The sequence below is a fragment of the Etheostoma cragini genome, chromosome 7 (genome assembly GCF_013103735.1).
Source record: "Etheostoma cragini isolate CJK2018 chromosome 7, CSU_Ecrag_1.0, whole genome shotgun sequence".
NCBI classification, from domain to species: Eukaryota; Metazoa; Chordata; class Actinopteri; order Perciformes; family Percidae; genus Etheostoma; species Etheostoma cragini.
The window spans coordinates 3,374,546-3,396,542 of NC_048413.1; the positions used below are offsets into that span (position 1 = coordinate 3,374,546).

The 21,997-nt window shown below is 41.0% G+C and overlaps 1 protein-coding gene across 4 annotated transcripts in view; it reads right to left on the reverse strand.

Moving 5' to 3' along the window:
• Window positions 1-21,997, reverse strand: part of magi3a (membrane associated guanylate kinase, WW and PDZ domain containing 3a) — a 159,662-nt gene that overhangs the window by 9,410 nt on the left and 128,255 nt on the right. For 3 of the 4 annotated variants that reach the window (XM_034875732.1, XM_034875735.1, XM_034875734.1), the window contains exons 9-17: window positions 20,877-21,077; window positions 16,872-17,492; window positions 12,899-12,930; window positions 10,580-10,832; window positions 8,970-9,064; window positions 8,535-8,727; window positions 6,100-6,306; window positions 4,580-4,765; window positions 3,327-3,420 (exon numbers count right to left, since the gene is read on the reverse strand). In XM_034875732.1, the coding sequence (XP_034731623.1) occupies window positions 3,327-3,420; window positions 4,580-4,765; window positions 6,100-6,306; window positions 8,535-8,727; window positions 8,970-9,064; window positions 10,580-10,832; window positions 12,899-12,930; window positions 16,872-17,492; window positions 20,877-21,077 (1,882 nt within the window). The remainder of the gene's footprint in view (window positions 1-3,326; window positions 3,421-4,579; window positions 4,766-6,099; window positions 6,307-8,534; window positions 8,728-8,969; window positions 9,065-10,579; window positions 10,833-12,898; window positions 12,931-16,871; window positions 17,493-20,876; window positions 21,078-21,997) is intronic. The other variant, XM_034875733.1, reaches the window with a different exon arrangement.

Consider the following 21,997-nt stretch of genomic DNA (forward strand, 5'->3'; position numbering starts at 1 on the left):
TGGAAAAAGGCTGCAATGAAACAAAGAGTGAAAAATTTAAAGGGGTCTGAATACTTTCCGTACCCACTGTATGTATATTGTATCCTAGTATTTCATTTAAATGTATATTCTGTGCTGTGTGACTGAGGTGTGTTTGCTGCTGCAACACCATAATTTCTAACTTTTTTTTGGATCAATATCTATCTATCTATCTATCTATCTATCTATCTATCTATCTATCTAACAATACATTTGTTTTTGTTTTATGAAAATATGGCACAATATTTTGTCTTGAGATGAGAATTGAAAGGCAGCCCATAAACAGAATATGACATAGACAAACAAGTGTGGAGAAACAAACATAAAGAGAAAAATTACTACAAGGTACAATTTTGGCTTTTTTCAAAAATCGTCTAATGGTTATAATTGTTATTTTATTATTTATTTGATTCAGGTCCTTTATTTTGACATAGTAACTTGCACGTCCTTGTTTCTATTCCAGTCATTGCATTTGACACTTTTTGCACTGCTGGTGTAGTGGGTTCTACATTTTATTGTGTTTTTATATTGTGTAATATGAAAATGAGGGCTTGCCCACAATAGTACCTCTGAGACCAAAATACAGGTTGACGATGAATACTTAGTTACAAACAACAGGTATACACTGTATATATGTATATCTCAATATATTCAGGCAATCACACTACTGAGCCAACATCTGTGACCTGTCTAAAGGTGAAGGACTATCTATTGTTACATGTTGGCAGTAATGCTACAGCACATGCAAGTTATAGTTATAGTTACAGAAATTAGGAATTATTTTGACTAAAATGAAAGGAATGGATGTCAATGGATAATCACAGACTGGAATATGTCAACTTTTACTCAATACTATTTCAAACCACTTCAATTTGTTTTTTCAATTGCTATAAAATTGAATAAGACGCCCCAAAATGAATGAAAGCCAAAGAGCGTTGTGTGGAATGAATGATGTTATTTTGGGTAATTACAACTGGGTAGTTAAAAAGAACATTGAAATAGTAAAACGGGTTTATTTGACCCGAGGACAACATGAGGGTTGATGATTTCAGCCGTTTTTGGGCAATTTAATTTATAATAAAACGTTGTATTATATAAACTAGGTGTGTTTGTGCGCAAAACATTTGTAGAAAGTAACTACATTTGTAGAAAGTAACTAGTAAAGGAAGCTGTCAGATTAATGTAGTGGAGTAAAAAATAGAATATTTAGCAGCCCTAGTGTCCAGTATGATGCGGTACCCCCCCCCCCCCCTTCATTAGAGCAGCGTGAGCCTCTTTCTGTTTGCTTTCATATTACAGTGCAGACCTAAATCCTTCAATGAGCCGTGTTGCTTATACAGTTCAGTGGCAGATAACGGGGACATACTTTAATGCTTCGCAGAGCTCATTACAGTGCCTCAGCGGGGAACTTTACTGTGCTCCCACCCTAATCTAAAGAGTCGAGGCCTTCTTAGCGGCTCTGGCGTGGAGAAGTGTTTACACACTTGATGCCCTCTCCGCTTACATCCAGCCTGGGCTGACCCCAGGCATGTGTCGGTGATTAGACGCAGAGGAGAGGGGGGGGGCTGCTGCTGCTGAGGAATGGACGGAGGCGGTGTGCGATTTGCAAGGCGGGAGGATGCGTGGGATTTTCCCTTTTCTCGTCTACATATCCCTGCCTTAAATTAAACATTCGAAAAAACGTTGGAAAGAGCGCCAACAAACATTGAAAAAGCATCGGTGGAAAAAACAACAAAAAACAGGTGGGGCAAAATGTATTGTGAAGAACGAGGGCCGGATCAAAATCTGCGAAGGGTCGGATTTGGACCGCAGTCCTCAAGTTTTACACAGACTCAAAGCAGACTCAATTTGAAATAATGCACCACTGGAGAATATACATAGAACACATAAAGCTTATTCAGACAGCAGGCTGTTATTGTAAGAATGAGTGGAAATAGACATGTCTCAGAAGGAATGGAAGAAGAAAAGTATCGCGAGGAAATGCAAAAGTAGTCCTCTCAAAATGTCACAGTGACAATTCAATGCTACGTCACCAATAGACCATATTATACCTAAAATACAGCATTTTAACCCTTGTGATAAAAATTTGAAATGAAAAACCCTTTATCAAGGTTATGTCGTCTTTTGTTGACACTTTTGTGGCTTTCCCCAAAGATTTTATCACTTTTTTCAACGTTTGTTGACTTTTTCTAGGCCTTTTTTAAATATCCGTGGGGTTTCCCCCAAATTTTTTAAGTTTTATTTTTATTTTTTTTACATCTGTCACTTGTCATTGGCGCCAGTTAATATTGCGATAGTCTCTATCCCGACGTTTGCCTTCCGGGGTTTGCTCCGGTGCTGCAGGGCATTTTGCCCGATGCATGTGTGTCTGTTACCTTCTGCTTTCTTTCTGTTGGACTAAGGTTAACTGCTAACCCCCCCTTACCCCCTCCGCTTTTTTTCACCCTTTGAACCCTAGACTGAAGGCTAAATGAGGAGCAGGGCACACACAGTTTAACTTGTGTGTGTGTGTTGGTGTTGATATTGACCAACTGTTCTTGTTTATATGTTGATCTAGTCATTATATTTTTTTACATTTATTTTCAATTTCACTTGTTTTGGGTTAAACCTGTATGTAGTATTATAATTCTTTTATCTTTTTAGGTGTGACATTGTACGATCTGTCCAGGGACAGCAGATGTAATATAGCCTTTTGGCTAATTCTGGCACATGTTACATTTTATATGTATTATTAATGTGCATTGTCCCTGTTAAATAAACATGAAGTTTCACAACTTCTGCTGCAGCAGTGGATTAAAACGTCCCGACACAGGTAATCTTGTTAAAAAAGAAAGATCAAAGAGGAAGTGAGACTCCCTCATTAATCTGTCTCTTTTTCTTTGCTTCGCCAACCAAAAAGTGACCATAAAAGGGATTTTCTGTCTTTCTGGTTGATGAGGAGAATGCGGGCCACAGGAGATGCTAATGGGACACATTGTAGAACAAACCCCCGGAGCCTGCTTTGACAGGATCGGGGCTAAGGGAAAACCTGTATTAATCTCCAATGGACTCGGTGTTTGAGAAGGATGCTGGTAAGCGTGTATATTAGAGCTCTAACAATTCAAAATGTTGCTTGTAATTTTTTTTAAATAAGTAGTCCAATCAATAATCACTTCTATAATTACAATTTGGCACATCTAAACAAAATCAACAATCACCAGTCATACATCTTAAGACCTTAGCTAACAAAGAAACCGTGATTATGTTAAATAATTGACAATTAGACCATTATGTAATGCTTGTGACAGGCCTGGTGTGTATTGCTGTACCTGTCTGGATAGCTGGGAGGCTGTTGGCCCATGGCTCTGTGTTGTGCCGACGGGCTCTGCTTGGCTGAATTGGTTCCAGATGGAGGAGCGCTGTCTGTGGAAAAACAACGTTCACACAACACACCCGTTTAGAATGACACACAGCGTGTGATCTGATACTGGAAGCCACAAAGCAAAGTCTCAATCCTAAAACCGCCTGTTGACTACTTTAAAGGTCCCATGATGCTCTTTCGATGTTGTTATATATAATACTGTATTTGAAGTCTCTTTTATATAGACCTTAGTGTTCCCTAATACTGTATCTTAAGTCTCTTTTGTATAGACCTTAGTGGTCCCCTAATACTGTATCTTAAGTTTCTTTCATATAGACCTAAGTGGTCCCCTAATACTGTATCTGAAGTCTCTTTACATAGACCTAAGTGGTCCCCTAATACTGTATCTAAAGTCTCTTTATATACCCTTAGTGGGGTTCATCAACATGGTTTTCGTTGACAAAATCAAGCAGTCAGATATATTTGAACCTTTTTGTTGTATCTGCTTATATAAAAGACACTTAACATGAATATAGGGGGGTCTGATCACAGCACACAACAGACAAAAGGCAAAAAATGGAACATAAACAAGCAACATCAGCTGGCCATGATGGATTATGGCCTGTCGCTGCATTGATGCAGAATCGTCTAGGTTGGCTCGATGCAATAATTCGTTTTAACACTCCTAATCAATGATCCATGATCCAATATTCTCAGTGCTGGGTAAAAATATTGTTATCATGACACATGTGTCTGTATGATGCCCCTTTATTTTAGATTCCCACTTTATATCTAGTATTTTTTAATAAAGAGAATAGTTTTTTGTGTTTAATTTAAGTGTCTCAAAGAGCTCAGTAACAAAATTGTCAAATATTTTAGTTCCTTTGTTGACTTGTAAGTGTAACTGTGTTCAATGGGCGATTGATTTTTCTCAAATCAATCGCAGGCCCCTAACTTAAATCAAAATTATATCTTGACAGACTTAGATATTAGCAATATTATCCAAAAAATGGATCTACCGTATTGTGATAAAATTTGTGATTTTAAACCCTTCCTACAGGTTTGTCTGATGTGTGTGTATATATATATATATATATATATATATTTTGTATACTTGCTTGCTTTGCTTACTTCAGAGGTGCTTTAACATTCCCATTATCTCCTAAAATATTCATTCTGGAAATCAGCTTCACGGGACTGAGACTTTCTTTGCCAACCTACCATCTTCGGGCACAACGGTGAGGGTGACACAGTTGCCGGCGTCCTTGATGAGCTGGACGATGTCGTTGTGCGACAGCTCCATGATGGAGCGGCCGTTGACAGCAGAGATCCGGTCTCCCACCTTCATCTGACCTATACGGTCTGTAGGGCTGCCCTCGATGATACGGCCGATCTTGTGAGGTATAACTGAGACAGGGAAACACAGAGGAATGACAACCTGTTGTGTCGGCACGTTTGAGAGGCACTTATTCAACAAACCCAACATCAAGACATCACTTTGTAAATTACAACGCGATGGACAAAACCACAAATCTGAACCTCATGGTGGCGCTCAAGGAAAAGTCAGCGTTGCCCGCTGAAAATGGTAAGTTTTAAGAAAGATTTGGTTCGTGCAATAACGCCGGCCTGCTTGGTTCTTTCAGGGAACAATTGTAAAGATTACACTTAATATGTTTAGGGCATTTCCTCTCTAACTGGGATAATTTGGGACTGATTGGTGGGATTGCTTTGGAGGAAGTACACACAAAGATACACTGGTAACAAATAATGTGTTGTGGTTTGGGGTTATTTTCCCATCTGGCCTTCCCTGTGTTTTTGTCTCGGTTTTCTACCCAGTCCTGTGTTGTTGGTCCTGTCATGTGTTCCCCTGTGTCTGTTTGGTCTGTTTCCTGTTTTACTTTGGTAGTATGGCTTCCTGTCTTGTGTTGTCTTGTCTAGCTTTGTTTGTCTGATTGTCCTGCCCCGCCCTAATGTGATTCACCTGGTGTGTCACCTGTTCCCCATTACCTCGTTACCTCTTGTATTTAACCCCAGTGTTCCCTTTGTCTCTTGCCAGATCATTCTGGTTCGTCTGTATGTTGGTCCTCATGCTCCTGCTGCTCCTGTTACCGGCATTCCCTGTTGTTTTTTCCTGTTTGTTAGTAGGCCTTTTTCCCCCTGGACCCCTGTGGTTTTTGTCTTTTTTGGGACTCTCTGATTTTCCCCCAGACATCTAGCTCTTGTTTTCCTTGTGGATGGTTTCTTCGTTTATGTATTGAACTGTGTGTAGTAAACCTCCTGTTTATGGCTCCACCTGCCTCCTCTTCTCTGCAATTGGGTCCTCATTCCTGCCTCCACCTTAACATAATGAGGTTAAACCATGTATCAGCTAATCTAAATAGCTCACGTTACTGTACGAACAGCTAACTTCATCCTTCCAGAGACTGTTTTGTTTTTGCAAACAACACAGAGCCTTTTTTTCTCCTATCCCAGAAGGCTGTGTGGACTAGCCAGACCTTCCTCCATGGGGCTGTGGAGATAGGTCTGTCAATGTAAGACTAGAGGTTATCTAAAGTCTGTAGGATACACAATCAAGAAACCCTGGATGTCTGCACAATATTTTGTGCCAACACTTTGACTTGCTGGTGGTGTAATATGAGTCAAGGGATCAGAAAAGTCAGAGGGATTCATCTTTGGAGTGTCTGTAATTGCAATTGCAATTTTTTAAAGTTTAAAGGAGTGTGTTTTTCTTCTACTCTGACCTCCAGGCGGGGGCTTGTTCTTTGACGTGAGGATGACAAAGCCAAAGCCCTCGTTGTCTTTGCGCTGCAGAGTGACATCAAAGCACTCGGGCCGGGCGGGCTGGACGACGTTGGCAACCTCGCCCCGAGGCATCTTGGGAGAGCTGTTGACCAGGGCGGAGGCTACGTGCTGGGGCTGCTGACTGCTCTCTTCCTCTTCACAATCACCTGACAAAATGACAATGAACAGAACCATTCAGTGTCACATGCTCTCACAATGTTACACACAGTGGTGGAATGAAACAAAGTACATGTACTCAAGAACTGTACTTAACCCTTTTGTTGTCTTCCCGTAGACCAACATTTAGTTTTTGTGGGTCACTTTTCCCAAAGTTTTTTTTTGGGGACATTTTTGTTGTTGTTTTGACCAAGTTTTTGAAGCTTTCTCCGACATTTTTTGTTACTTTTTGACGTTTTCTATCTTTTCCCGATGTTCTTTCCCACTTTTTACGATGTCTTTTTTTGTCTTTACGATTATTTCTGTGTTTTGGGACATTTTTGTTGTTTTTCCCCTATATTTCTGTCACTTTTTTCAGTGTTCTAAAATCTCTTTTCTTCTTAAAATGCTGTGAAGTTAAATAAAACAACCCAATTCAATGAAAATAGTGAACTGATCAGTTATTTAGCTTGTGAGGAGCATGTATAGAACCATCCACATTATTTTCTTTTACAATTTGGTTGAAGAAAACCCAAATTTCTGATTTAGAAACGTTTTTTAAATGGGTCAAATTTGACCCTGAGGACAACAGGAGGGTTAAGTCCAAATGTTGAGGTACTTTACTTGAGTCTTTTACATGCCATTTTCTACTTCTACTCCACTACATATCAGAGAGAAATATTGGACTTTTTACTGCTTTACAAATTAGGATTAGGTTTTCAAACAAAACACATGTACTTTATAAAATGTCATGTTTTATCATAAATTAAACTACCAAACAATAGAATGGTCTACAAATCCAGCTGAAAGCATTAGACCATTAAACACTTAGTTGTCGTTTCGAGTTTCTTAAATGAGGATTTTTCTAAATTGAGTACTTTTACTTTTAATACTTTAGGTACATTTTCTTGATCATACTTACATACTTTTACTTAAATTGTCAATGTAGGACTTTTACTTGTAAGAGAGTGATATTAGTACTTTTACTTAAGTAAAGGATTTGAATACTTCTTCCACCGCTGGTTCTAAGGTGTGTACTGATACTGTGTGTCTGTTAGCGCCGGGATGATGTGCTCCTTTTTAGTGCTGTTTTGATTTGTATTGGGATTTTCATTTATTGGAATTATAGTACTGAGTATTGGGAGTCTCTTTTCCTTCTGTAACAAAAACAAGTGTACCCCCACCTCTATCCATTGTTTTTGGAAAGACAGTGTCAGCTTAGATGGCAAACAAAATTACAAATCACAACTTTCACAAACAGGACGACTCAAATGTTTATGTATTTTATGCAAGGGTCATTCCGATGTAGCTGGCATGAAATTGAATCCACAAACATTTATTTGTCAAAGTGTTCCTAATTTGGCTTTCTTCAGATCCTTCTCAAAATAGCCCAAAGCACAGCGGCTTTTATTGAAGAGGCGGTCTTTATTGTACAAATGAAATACAAGACTGTCAACTCTACACTTGAGATGAAAGCCCTTTTACAATTTGTTGTTCAAAAGACACGTTGCTCTACCTCAGTCTTCTTTTTGTTGTTTGTTTGAGTCCCTGAGTCCCTCTTTTGTCAGCCGCTATTAAGGAATCTCTTTCAAAACCGCTGCTTTAAAAGCATAAACCCTTGCATGATTGATGCTTAATTTCTGCAAACGTGATCAAAGCTGTTGTGGCAATTCATCAAATATGAAGTCATTTCAAACAGTGCTGCTACTATTCATGGAGCGGTTGTTTGTGGGGGTAAACAAGCCTGAATGCAATAGGGGTTTGAGCTCAGCGTATTCTATCTTTACTCCCCATTCTTTGAGATGGAAATCGACTCTACCAGCTGATCTTATCTCCACCGCCTTCCACACGGATAAACATAGAGCAAAGCCACATCTGCTGATTTAGATTTTTTTTTCCTATTTGGGTGGATGACAGTTCTCCATTTCCTTTCCTTTCCTTTACTTTGAAGCAAATACAGAATCCTCTTTCAAAACTTTGAGTTTTCGTTTCAGGAATGCTTAGAATAATATCCTAAAAGTAAGTTTCGAATGAACTTTATTAATTCAGATTTATGTGCAAAGAAAAGTCATCCGGAACTAATTTTAAAAGGATTAGTGAAACAAATCCCAGATCAAAGCTTTTGCTTATAGGTCCTCCTCCAGCACACAGATCTAAACAAAAAAGGGGTTCAAAAAAAGAGAAGCTTCTGAGTGCTATCGGAGAAAACGCAGAGGCTGATTGTTCCGTACAGACCCACCTGCGTGTGTCAGCTTCCTGCGGACTGTGAGCATGACTTGGCCGTTTCGGGCGGCGTTGGTCATCAGCTCCAGAACTTGTTTGTGGGATTTGCCCTTGACAGGCACGCCGTCTATACACAGCAGCTCATCCCCCGCCCGCAGGCGCCCGTCCTTCTCAGCCGCGCCGAGTGGCACGATGGCACCGATGTACACCTGTGGAAGCAGGAAGATATGAGAGAAACAGCTTGGCTCACTGACCTGAGCCCGAGTGAGCACCATTCTTGACTTGCTATACAGTAAATAATCAGTCAAATTCCCAATTTTCCTACAGCAATAGCAGAAAGTCCAGCTATTTCACTGAATGCAGCTCAAGTACGGATTCGCTTGGTGTGTTCTCTAATGTCTGAGGGTTTGGGATTACAGCAGCACACAAAGCCTGGATGGCTGCTACCTACCGGCTGATCCGGGCCCTCGCCTCCGAGGACTCTGAAGCCAAAACCTGACTCCTGGTTCCGTTTGATGAACACGTCCAGATCCTTGGTATTAGGAGCTGCAGAGACAGGAGGAGAGGGAATGGCTTTTTATTTGACTGAACACTTTTGAAAACTGGTTAAAAATGCTGCTTTTTACTAATGTCCATGACTAAGTTTGTTTGTTGTTGTTCTATCTTTTGCTTTTGTGGGTGTGTTTGTTTGTGTGTGTGTGTGTGTTTGCGCATGCGTGCTCTGTATATCTGAAGTTCCCAATAGATCTGTGCATGCACTGGCTCTCTGTGTAGTTAGAGAGAATTCAGTGTCACTTTTGTACAAAGCACATTGTGTTATACTGATTTGTATGAAATGTGCCATGAAAATACATTTTGATTTATTTATTTGCCATGAAGACAAGGCACATGAATTCTGCTGTTTGTGTGTTTTTTGTGTGTGTTGTACAATGCAGTGGTTAAGGCCAGTGAGTTAAAGAAATATTTGATTCCAATAGCTAAAAGATATGATCTTGTATATACATCTTGTTTGGATTAGAGATATCTTTCCTTTGTCAGATAAAATATCTGAAAATAAAATGAAAGTGTTTAACTTTAGTAATAGAACAATTAAACTATTGATATTGATGTATGGATAAGTTGATCTGCTTTTTTGCAAGTTGTCCCACTTGGAAATCATGGAGGGGTCTGAAATTGTCATCGTAGGTGCATGTCCACTGTGAGGGACATAATCTAAAAAATAATATCCAGAAATCACAATGTATGATTTTTAACAATTTATTTGTATGATACAACTGCAAATGAGTATTTGAACACCTGTCTATCAGCTAGAATTCTGACCCTCAAAGACTTGTTAGTCTGCCTCCATTTATTATCCTAAATTAGATGCACCTGTTTGAGGACATTAGCTGCATAAAAACACCTGTCCACGCCCTAAAATCAGTAAGAATCCGACTACAAACATGGCCAAGACCAAAGAGCTGTCCAAAGACACTAGAGACACAATTGTACACCTCCACAAGGCTGGAAAAGGCTACTGGGAAATTGCCAAGCATCTTGGTGAAAAAAGGTCCACTGTTGGAGCAATCATCAGAAAATGGAAGAAGCTAAACATGACTGTCAATCTCCCTCGGACTGGGGCTCCATGCAAGATCTCATCTCGCTGGGGTCTCAATGATCTTAAGAAAGGTGAAAAATCAGCCCAGAGCTACACGGGAGGAGCTGGTCAATGACTTGAAAAGAGCTGGGACCACCGTTTCCAAGGTTACTATTGGTAATACACTAAGACGTCATGGTTTGAAATCATGCATGGCATAGAAGGTTCCCCTTGTTAAACCAGCACATGTCAAGGCCAATCTTAAGTTTGCCAATGACCATTTGGATGATCAAGAGGAGTCATCTGAGAAAGTCATGTGGTCAGAAAAGACCAAAATAGAACTTTTTGGTCATAATTCCATTAACCGTGTTTGGAGGAAGAAGAATGATGAGTACCAAACAGTCAACTAAATACTGCAAAATTTCCTTCTGCAGTCTTTGGGGCTAGACACTCAACACTTCATGCATTCCAACGTGTACACTTACGCTTGCTGTCCAACAAGGCCTTGGACTTGAGGTAGAGCTCTGATGCGTCTGGTTTGGGTGAAGACGAGCGCAGCGTGTTGCCAGAGAAAGGGAGCGGGTTGGGGGCCACCTCGGCCTGACCGAGGGCCTCTGTGCTGTTAACGGTCTCCTGTCGCTGCGACTGGCCGATGGACTGGGGCGATGCATGGGACAGCTGCTGGGACTCCTGTTGAGGAGCAGGCTGGGATGAGGCCTGGGACATGGGAGTTTTGCACTGCAACACAGAAAAGAGAGCCGGGATGTAGTGTAGGTAGAGGTGGAAAAAGTACATAAATATTCTACTTAAGCAAAAGTACTATTCCTTTGACTCACGCACACTGGCTAACTTGCAAAAAATGAATACTGTTTAATAGTAGGTAACTTTTGTACTAGACCATCTTCCTGCTCAGTTTTTTTTTTCCCGCTTGTCCCCCATCGACGCACTGTTCTCACTTTATAGATGTAGTAGTAGAAGTATTTTTCTGTACTGACTTAAGTAAAAGTTTAGTTACGGTGTATAAATCTACTCAAGTGAAATTCCAAAGTACCATTTAATATGTACTCAGAGTAAAAGTAACGTAGTAACTTTTTAACAGAGGGGGAGATGTACTTTTTTATATTCCTACTTATTCCTAAGGGCACAAAGCCTATCGCGCTTTTGATTTTAGTTTGTTAATGATTAGTAAAATACTTCACACAAAACTTACTGAATTAAAGTAACGTGAGAATGTGTAATTGGTTACTTTCCAGCTCTGAGCGTAGGGCTGTGCATTTTGCACATTACATTTAGAACTCGTATTTTGTCTTCTGTTGTGAAGGGGAATTTAAAAAGTGCAAACGAGGAAAGACGTAAGGGAAATTTCACAGTTTCAATAATTTTTTAAGTTCACAAAATGCAACATCTTTCCAAAAGTCAAAGAGTGGCCATTTTATTTATTATCGTGATTTTAACATGATTGAAAGAACTGTTGTTTCGGTTTCTGTAAATAACACCACAGAGTATGGTCTAGACCTGCTCTATTATGAAAAGCGCAATGAGATAACTGTTGTTGTGATTTGGCGCTATATAAATAACATTTGATTGAATTGATTGTGAATTGTTTCCATAATCGAGCAGCCCTAATGTAGTGATAAACAGAGGGGTAAACTATGACTTCAGCTTGATACCTTATCACATTTTAAGGCAAAATAATTACTTTTAAGAGCACTGTATGTGTATACCTCTAACCTATATAATATACCTCATATATTAAAGGTCCAATGGCTTGACAATTTTGCTTTATGAGGGTTTTTAACATTAATATGAGTTCCTAGCTCTAGTGGCTGTAGTTCTGCACCAATGCTGAATGTTGGGAAAGAGACTTCAGATACAGTATTAGGGGACACCTAGGGTATATATAAAGATACTTCAGATACAGTATAAGGGACCACTAAGGTCTTATAAAGAGACTTCAGATACAGTATTAGGGGACCACTAAGGTCTATATAAAAGAGACTTCAGATACAGTATTAAGGGACCACTAAGGTCTATATAAAAGAGACTTCAGATACAGTATTAAGGGACCACTAAGGTCTATTTAAAAGATACTTCAGATACAGCATTAGGGGACCACTAAGGTCTATTTAAAAGACACTTCAGATATTGTTTAAGGGGACCACTAAGGCCTATGTAAAAGAGACTTCAGATACAGTATTAGGGGACCACTAAGGTCTATATAAAAGCATCCAAAGAGCACCATGTCATGGGACCTTTAATATATAGTATGACATATTCTAAATGTAGCTAAGGCAGGGGGAATTGATTTAAGGTGGGCTTACCCACAAGCATGACAATCATTAAAAATAGTGTTTCTGTTTTAAACCAATAAGAGGGCATGAGTAAGCCTGTTGCCACTTCAGCTCCTCTCTATTTTAGGAGTGCAGCATGAAGGAGCAGCACAGGAACAAGCTGTTGAACATGGCAGATCATCTTAAACACCCATACACAGAGGGATGTTAAGTTGCTGTTTGCCAGGAGCCAGCATATTTACCCACATGCAGCTCCAGAAATAACAGCCTGGCTAATGTGGGCTCACTGAATAATGTAGCTGACAACAGTTTCCACATCACTCTCACGCTCACGCAGACTCTCACACACACACACACACACACACACACACACACACACAGAGAGTGGTGCTTGTGAGAAAACAAGTTTCAACATTTTCTGCTGAATAATTCAGCGGCGGTTTTATCATCAGTATATTCTCAGTTTCATCCTACAAAATGGAAGAAATGTCACAAAGATTTGTTCCCACTTACTGGTTTAAGGGATTTCACAGGAGATGTCTGACCTGTAAGCAGAGACGGAGACGGGGGTGTTAAATTCTGGATTCAATTCCACTGAGAAAACAACAACAACAACAACAATAATCTCATACATTTCTTACAACGCCTGAAGGATGAGTTATACTTTGTGTCTTTCTACACAGACCTGTTAGCTTTCAGTGGCCGGGCATCACAGCACATTCCTTTCTACTTTTTATACAAACTCTTACCAAGAACGTATTTTTATTAATATTGCCTGTAGGTTTTGTAACTTTTTTGGAATACCTCCCTCTTTCCTTTCATCTCTGTTAGTGAGTCACAGTGTATTTCAACCAGTAGGGGACAGTATCCTCCAGCAGAAAAACTGGTTTGCATGTCACATCAGGGTGGGAGATACAGAGGTGACCCTAGGCCATGGGAACATGCACTTTTTGGGCTTAAACCTGCCAGCTGTTCCCTACACTACCAGAACACTGTGAATAATCTCCCTGTCTGAAGCTTTTCATAACCACTGTTTGGAATATTATCAACAGATTGAAATAAATGAAATGTTTTTAAGATTGTTGACCGGTGTAGAAGAAACGACTCTGTAATAAGTCTGATTCATTTCATTATAAATAATGCACGAGTGCAGTACATATCCAACGGGGAAGGGTACTGTGTCTAATTGTCAGATTTAAAAGCAGAACAGGGATCAGGGCCAAATCATTCCGGTATGATTTCTCTGTGCTGCTGTCATCAGAAGGAAGTTCTAGCCCCAGGCTGGGACCAAAGCCTAACCTAATCCTGGTTTATGGGTGACTTGAGGGAAGCCCTGAAGCGATACTCTTTTTAACACAGGAAGGCTGTGATCTTCTGCCCCTTTTTTAAGCACTAACACACACACACACACACCCTGCATATGCACATGTACCATGAAAAAAAAAAATCTATGTACGGCTGGCACAAATGGGAAAAACGCACACACACGCACACACACACACACACACACTCACACACTCACACACACACACACACACCAAGCCCCTGGAGCCCCAGCTGAGTACAACTGATATGTGGGTGCAACACTGATCTCTAGAATCTAGGCTGCTGCACTGCAGTAAAGGCAAAAAAAGGAACAAGCCCTTCAACTTGGTGAGAGCCTGAAGTATGAAGAAGGGCAATGATTACCCACCATGCTCCATCCCTCCCCTCCTTCCTTTTCCTTCTCTTTCTCTTTCTCTCTCTCTCTCTCTAAGGAGCAGCAAGTGAATCACTGAAACTGCCATCTCTTTTCGCCTTCCCAGCACAGCTCACCATGTGACTAAGCATAGCTTCCTCCCTGTTTGGGAAGGTGCATGGTGGTTGAGGCAGAGTTGGTGTGGACCTTTCATGTGGAAATGCTTTATTTTACATCAGACAAATCTGTGTGACTAAGCAGTAGCTCGAGAAAACCACAGTCCATGCAGTTATTTATGAATGAAAACATGGTACGTGTTAGACTAAATCTCACCTCAGCTACAGTAATTCTGGTGTAACAGTAAATACCTTTACATGCACACTAATAGTATGTAGAATGTAATAAGGGTCATGTAAACAGCATATTCTGTTTGAATATTCTCAATAAGGCCATTTTTTGATATAGTATTTTTTGATTAAGACGTGGGATATTACAGTATTATTTGGGCTTTAGAGACATTCTTTGGACATGTGTACAGCACATTCAGAATGTGTGTCTCAATCAGGGTTTTAACCGCAGTTTGCGAAATTTTACCGCCTCTGCTAGTTGACAGTTAGCGTACGGTTAGCTGTACGCCATTCAACTGACAGCCTTTGTTGTGTTTGATTGCTAGCTTGTAGCTAAGCTAGCAGTCGTTTCTAAAACGTTTTAGTTGGCTAAAGAAGCCATTCAACTGACAACCTTGTTGGTTAGCATGTAGCCACCAGTGAACAAACTTGGTTAAGTAGGTCCATTTTTACTGTCTTGACATTACAGAAGTCTCCCCTTAGCATCTTGTAGGCTACTTGTCGCAAAGTGACGCATGGGCAACTCATATCTGCACTCGACTTACATCGGGGAGTGACACTGTGCCCTAACTAACAAGGCAACAGTTTGCAGGGCAGTGGGAGAGATGAATGCCGGAAAGAAAAGACCACATGTCTGGTTGAAAGGAGAAACACAGCTACTTCAACATGATCAAAGACCTGGATATCAACAGGTTTTTGAACAGGAAGAAACGCTATGTCGCTATGCTCACCTTTTCAAGAAACTGGCTGAAGGACTAAAACAGGGAGGCTGTGTTTGCACTGTCCAAAAAGACCACCACTGGTGGAAAACTTTGAAAAAAAACTATATTGCACGGCTCCCTGTAAACAGGAATATAAGTGCAACACTCACTTTCATTAGCCGTGTTAACAGCTTAGTAGGAATATCGTCTTTTCGGAAAAAAGGCAAAAACCGGAATATTATGTGAGTGTAAACATAGTCATTGTTGCTTTCTTTCTTAAGAAATTAACTTGAAAAGCAAGCAGGTCACCTCTGTTGTTTCACTTTGTTTTGGGTAAAGGGAAAGTGAGAGGGAGAGAGAGGGAGAGAGAGAGAGAGAGAGAGAGAGAGAAAACTGTGCAGGATTAAAAGGATTTTGGGAGCGTGGGACTAAAGCTGTAGACTATCTCCGGTCACCAACACCTGTTTGTTGTCTGAGCAGTAACCTGAGTAGATTAATATAGACGGCAGTGATTTAACAACAGAGATGTCACAGCATCAGCACTATAACCCAGCCAGATGTGACATACTTCTAACGATTAGTTCAATGTTGCAGGCTTACCTGGGGCCGCAGTGTACCCTTCCAGCCAGTGGTGGAAGAAGTATTCAGATCCTTTATTTAAAGGTCCCATGGCATGAAATATTTCACTTTATGAGTTTTTTTTATAACAATAATATGAGTTCCCACAGCCTGCCTATGGTCCCCCAGTGGCTAGAAAGGGTGATACAGTAGGTGTAAACCGAGCCCTGGGGATCCTGCTCCGTCTTTGAGAAAATGAAAGCTCAGATTGGCCTACCGAAAGGCAACGCTAAGACAGGGGATGTAACCTTGCCCCCTATGACCTCATAAGGGGCAAGGTTACAACCCCTTTTTCAGCTTTGCCTGCCCAGAGAATTTGGCCCACCCATGAGAGAGAGACATCATGGCTTTCCAACGAACAAAATGGCAGTTGGTCAAGGCCCTCCCCTCTCTCCTCTTCAAAAGCTACAGACTCAGAAATGGCACAGACTGGCTCTATTGGCTGTGATTCTGCACCAAGGCTGAATTTTGGCAAAGCGACTTCAGATATGGTATTAGAGGACCACTAAAAGCATCCAAAGAGCACTATGTCATGAGACCTTTAAGTAAAAGTATTAATACCACAATGTAAAAAATACTCTGTTACCAGTGAAAGTATTGCATTGAAAATATTACTTAAGTAAAAGTAAAGTGGACCCAATCAGAAATGGAAAAGATCGGGTGCCTAGATATTGTTGGGTAGTTTGATTTCTTTTTAGTTTAAAATGGGTTTTGTGTGCAACACCTTCATGCGAAGTAAATAGTAAAGGAAGCTGTCAGATTAATGTAGTGGAGGAAAAAGTAGAATATTTAGCAGCCCTAGTGTCCAGTATGATGCGCTCGGTGCCCCCCTTTTATTAAAGCAGCATGAGCCTCTTTCTGTTTGGTTTCATATTACAGTGCAGACCTAAATCCTTCAATGAGCCGTGTTGCTTATACAGTTCAGTGGCAGATATTGGGGACATACTTTAATGCCTCACAGAGCTCATTACAATGCCTCAGCAGGGTACAAAAAGTACAATATTTCTCTCTGAAATTTAGCGGAGCAGAAGTAGGAAGTGGCGTGAAAAAAAAAATACCTCAAAATTGTAATTAGGCTCAGTACTTAAACAGAACAGTAAATGTACTTAGTCACATTCCACAGCTCATTCCTGCCAACTCACCTCCCCGGAGCACCAGCACGCTGACCTCGCTGCCCACGGGCAGGTCTTTGAGGATGTCCACCACCTGCGAGTGGCTCAGCGTCTGGACGTTCTGCCTGTTGATCTCCTTGATCACGTCGCCCTTCAGCAGGCCGCGGCACCACTGGGCATCCAGGATCATCTTCACCTTTTGGCCCAGGGGGCAATCTGCAATGGCGAAGCCAAAACCGCCGGGGCCTTTTACCAAGGGGACACTCACCAGCTCCGGCTGCAGCAGAGTGGGGTCAGGGCCTTCTAGGTTAGCGACGTGAGGAACATGGTGGTGGTGGTGGTGGTGGTGGTGGCGTCCGCCATTGGTCATGGGCGGTACCACAGCGGTCTGCCTAGAAAGGGTGCCTCCGTCTGGGACAGTGTACTGGGGGTCCTGTGAAATGGACGTAGAGGGAGAAGGGGAAGTGTCCATGGAGGTGGAGAGGCCTCCGGATGCCTCTTCGCTGCTGCTGGAGTCCTCGGGCAGTGGGTAACCCCGGCAGAGGACCATGTCTACGTACTGGTTAATAGGGACGGACTGAAACATCTGCACCACATCGGCGTGAGTCTTCCCCAGCACACATGCCCCGTTGATGTCCACGATCACGTCACCTGAAAGGACACAGGGTTTATGAACGGGACTGATCACTAACATCTAGGCTAATATTAGCTAAGGTCTTAAGGCATGTTAAGATATTGTTTAGATATGGCAAATTGTAATTACTTAAGTGATTATTAGTCGGACTATATCTTCTTTTAATATTATCTCAATTGTTAGTTTTTGGCACTGCACCCTATACACGTTCATAGCAACATAAATGACCATAAGGGGTGAGGGGATGGGAGGAGATACAGTTAATTTTTTTTAATGATATTAGACGCGTGGTTTACTTCCTAGGCTGCTTACCTGGGTTACTACATTATCTTGGTCACATAACCAGAAGATGCATCATGGAAATCATTCAAAACTTGAATCTGTTTAACAAATAACACACTAATAAATATTTAAAAATTTGAAGTAAATAGACAACTATGTTGTTAATCGCAATCATTTCCAAGAAGACTAACTGTAAGGTAACATTTAGAATGGCCACAGCTTGTGTGGCCAGGTTGGCTCAGTGGGTAGAGCAGGCGCACATGTACTGAGAGGTTTGTGCCTCGTGCAGAGGTCCAGGATTCGAATCTGACCTGTGACAATCTCCTGTGTGTCTTCCCCCACCTTCTCACCTAACTGTCCTGTCAAAAGTGAAAGGCAGAAAAGCTTAAAAAATAAAAGAACTGTTACAGTTCTCCTAATATCACCACCCAAAGTAGTGGAGCACGATTAATCCAAATTTTTCTCTTTAAACACTATTTTTCGGGCTTGTCTGCCTTTATGTGAACTGACAGCTAGGTGAGAAAGAGGAGATAGCGGGGGAAGACTTGCAAGAAATCGCCACAGGTTGGATTCGAACCATTAACCTCTGAGTTAAGGCTTAAACCTCTCAGTATAGACTTGTCTGCTCTACCCACTGAGCCAACCTGGTCAAGTCAATTAATCACAATTTCATCCAAATTGCAATATGGACTAGTGCAGTATACAAATTACAAGTTGGGCGCATTATTTGTTAAAAGCAAAATAGGTGTTAAACCAGTCTGAATGAAGTATTGTGGTGTTGCAGAGACGTCCCGGTCTACAAATCCTATCCTATCCTACAGACTACAGAAAATTATCGTTGTTTGGTACAGATCATTTAATATTTTAAATTTAATATGTTTCAATGAAAATGAGAATGGTGTAAAAATTTTAATTTCCTCAAATCGTAATGTAATATCATATCACAATCGCAATATCAGTCAAAAGTCAATTGCAATCAAAACATTTTGCTCATGTTCTGCAGCACTAACACAAAGGCACTTTTATAAAAGAGACACTAATCTCGCTGCAAGAGCTAGAAAGATTAATCGATAGCTGTCAACTACATTGATAATTGGTTTGAGTCATTTTTTTTTTATGAAAGAAAAGATAAAGATTTCTTCATTCCTGCTTCTTGAATGTGAATGGCTTCTAGTTTCTTCATTCCACTGTGACAGTACGCTTTGAGTTGTGGACAAAACAAGACATTTGAGGACGTTTTCTTGGGGAAAACACAGATTGACATTTTTTGCCATTTTCGGACATTTTACAGACCAAACAAATAACCAATTAATCAAGAAAATACAGATCGGTGAAATGAAAATGATTGTTAGTTGCAGCACTAATCGTTGCCAAAGTTAATCACCATAAATGAAACCATAAACATCAAGCTGGATTGCATAAGTAGAATCTGTATCTGTATTTTCCTTCTGCTTGTCCAACTTCTTCGAAAACTCAAAGGTGTTAACGGGGATGTAGAGGGCAAGTAATAGTATGAAATAGAACAAGATCACTGACATGCTGTTTTCTTCTTCCACCTTTCATCTCCCTGTAAGGGGGAGGGTTTCTCATCACCCCTGGCCTGGCTGAAATATAGGCCTGGATTGCCGGTTGAATCGCTGACTAGCCAGCTGGCTGAAAGCCCAGCGGAGGATTCAGCCCACCTACACAATCAATACGCTTTCTTAGCAAACACAGCTAAGGTTTCACACTCAAATGAGCTCCATATCCCAATGTAGTGCCTGTTCAGAACCCACTACACACCGCATTAAAATTACACACGTTAAAACATTCTCCCCTTGGCATAAATAAATGCCTCAGCCCTGCAGTCAGAAACGCTAAAATGCAGAATGTTGGATGAATTACAGTTCGGCACATGCAATGAAATTAATAAATTTGTTTCTTTGTTTAATCACTTTTCTTCATTGTCAAGGGAAATGAAGCATTGGCCATAATTACTCTCTCTGTTCTAGTTTCACGTAGATTCTCCACAGCAGAGTTTCTAGAAAGCAGACTACTTGGCTACTGCATTAGCACATTATGCAGATAAGCAGGCTCGGTCACTCACCAGCCTTTGCAAACCTATTAAATCTGTAAGTTATGGCTGCATATAAAAATCTGGGTGTCAACCATAAAGTGAACATGTGCTTTATTGACGGGTGTTTCCTCCTTTTAGAACCGCTCCACAGCCCACTATACACTATAAATGTTTGCCTTTGCTTGATCAAGCAATGTGACATTCAGAGCCACTTTGGTGTTTTTTCTCTAAATGTGTTTGTTTGTTTGTGTGTACCCGGGGTACATAAAATCTGTATTATGTACAGTACGTGTGCTGATGCCAAGTCAAGTGTCACTGTGTGAATAGGCATACATGCCATGCAAACAGTCTAAGGTGAATGTGACACTGGATTACGTTTAGTTGAGAAGAGTTATAAAAGCCTTGTCTCTCCTTAACTCTTCCTTCTAGTAATTCCTGCTTGTATTACTTTGAATTACAGACATGTAGGATGGCGTCTAGTCTGGATCAATGTAAGTGCATTTTCAGGATAATTGCCTGACATCAGGCATGTGGCTCACACACAGGATGTCCCCACCTTCCTCTCTGTGTGTTGCCGTTCTCAAACTCTGTTCGCTTTGGGAAAGAACAACAGACTTTGAGCTAGCAAGTTACGCGCTGAAAATGGCGAGTTTTGAAAGAAATTTGGATCATACAGCAAAGCAGACCTGTTGGGTTCATACAGGGAATGATTTAATATTGTATTTGGAGTTTTTTGTGTGGTGCAAAAGACAAAGTTCCTTCCAGGCTAGATGGAGTCTTACTGCTCAGCTAAAGTGCAATGCAGATACAGAGACTATTTAGCAGAAGCACCATCGCTGCGTCCGGAGCTTAGCGCCGCCGAAGACAACTGTGATTGGCTTAAAGAAATGCAAACAACCCAGAGCGTTTTTCCTCCTATCCCAGAACGTATGTGTGGTATAGCCAGACCTTCCTCTACAGCGATTACTATAACCCAGACTAGATGGAGTCTTACTGCTAAGCTAAAGTGTAATGCAGATACCAGAGTGCACTTTTCTAAACAGTAGGGGGAAAGAAAGACTACCTGAGGCGATCTTGTTGTCCTGTGCGGCAGGCCCATCTGGAAGGACGTTTTTGACCTGAAGGAACTCATCGGGTCGGTCTCCTCCGATAATGGTGAACCCAAAGCCCTGGGGGCTTTTCCTTAGTGCTGTTTGTAGGATGGAGCCCTGCAGCTGAGACGGATCTCGCGTGAAACCCCGCACTCCCCTAGCGGGCTCCTCTGCTGAAGGGATGACAGTGGATAAAGAGGAGAGAGATTTACAAGAGTTAATAGACAGGGAAAACCAGAAAAATCTCTTTAATGGTCTAATTACTGTACGTACTAAATTGTTTCTGTTGCTTCCACTTGAACAAATTACGTAGCTCTAGTCCTACGATAATTAGGGAGACATGAAATTCATCGGTAATGTCGAAGGAAGTCACAGTGGCATTCATTCTATAGATGAGTATAGTGATATATTTAAATATTCACCAGTTAACGTGCTGTGACTGTCTTATGGCGTATGGTATGTGTATGTGAAAATGAGCCCGGGTTATTATGGGAAACTGACAAGCTTGCTCACAAATTGCCATCTGTCTCCATCGTAACAACATTTGCAAAGTGACAATGTGTCTGACAGCACGTCAATCACTGCTAGTAATTACACAAACGCTCTAAGAGCATTGTGATGGAAGTGCAAACTCAAACAAATCCTGTATGAATAAACATCCAATTATTGCAAAATGTCTACATTTATGCCCCAGTCTCACAGCAAATAAGCAATTTCTTTCACTGCAGTGATAAATAAGTCCTGAAATACACCTGCCATTTTCCAGGTAAACTTTTCATTGCAAATTTCCTTTGTGGTGCCTGCAGTATGTGTCAATGGGGTAAATGATGTGTGTGTGTCTGTGTGAGAGAGAGAGAGAGAGAGAAAGAGAGCAAGATAAGAGCGATGAGACAGACAGAGAAATAGAGTTAGCCTTGACAGAAAAGACGGACAATGTAAAATGAGGGAAATTCTGTCCTTCCCTGTGGTGTGAGCCTGTGAGATTGTGAGTTAAATGCTGTGTCCCTGCACGCGGCTGGGCTTCTTCTCTGGCGGTTCCCACACTGATAGATGGTGGGACATCAATCTCATTAGGGAAGGTACGGATGGAAAG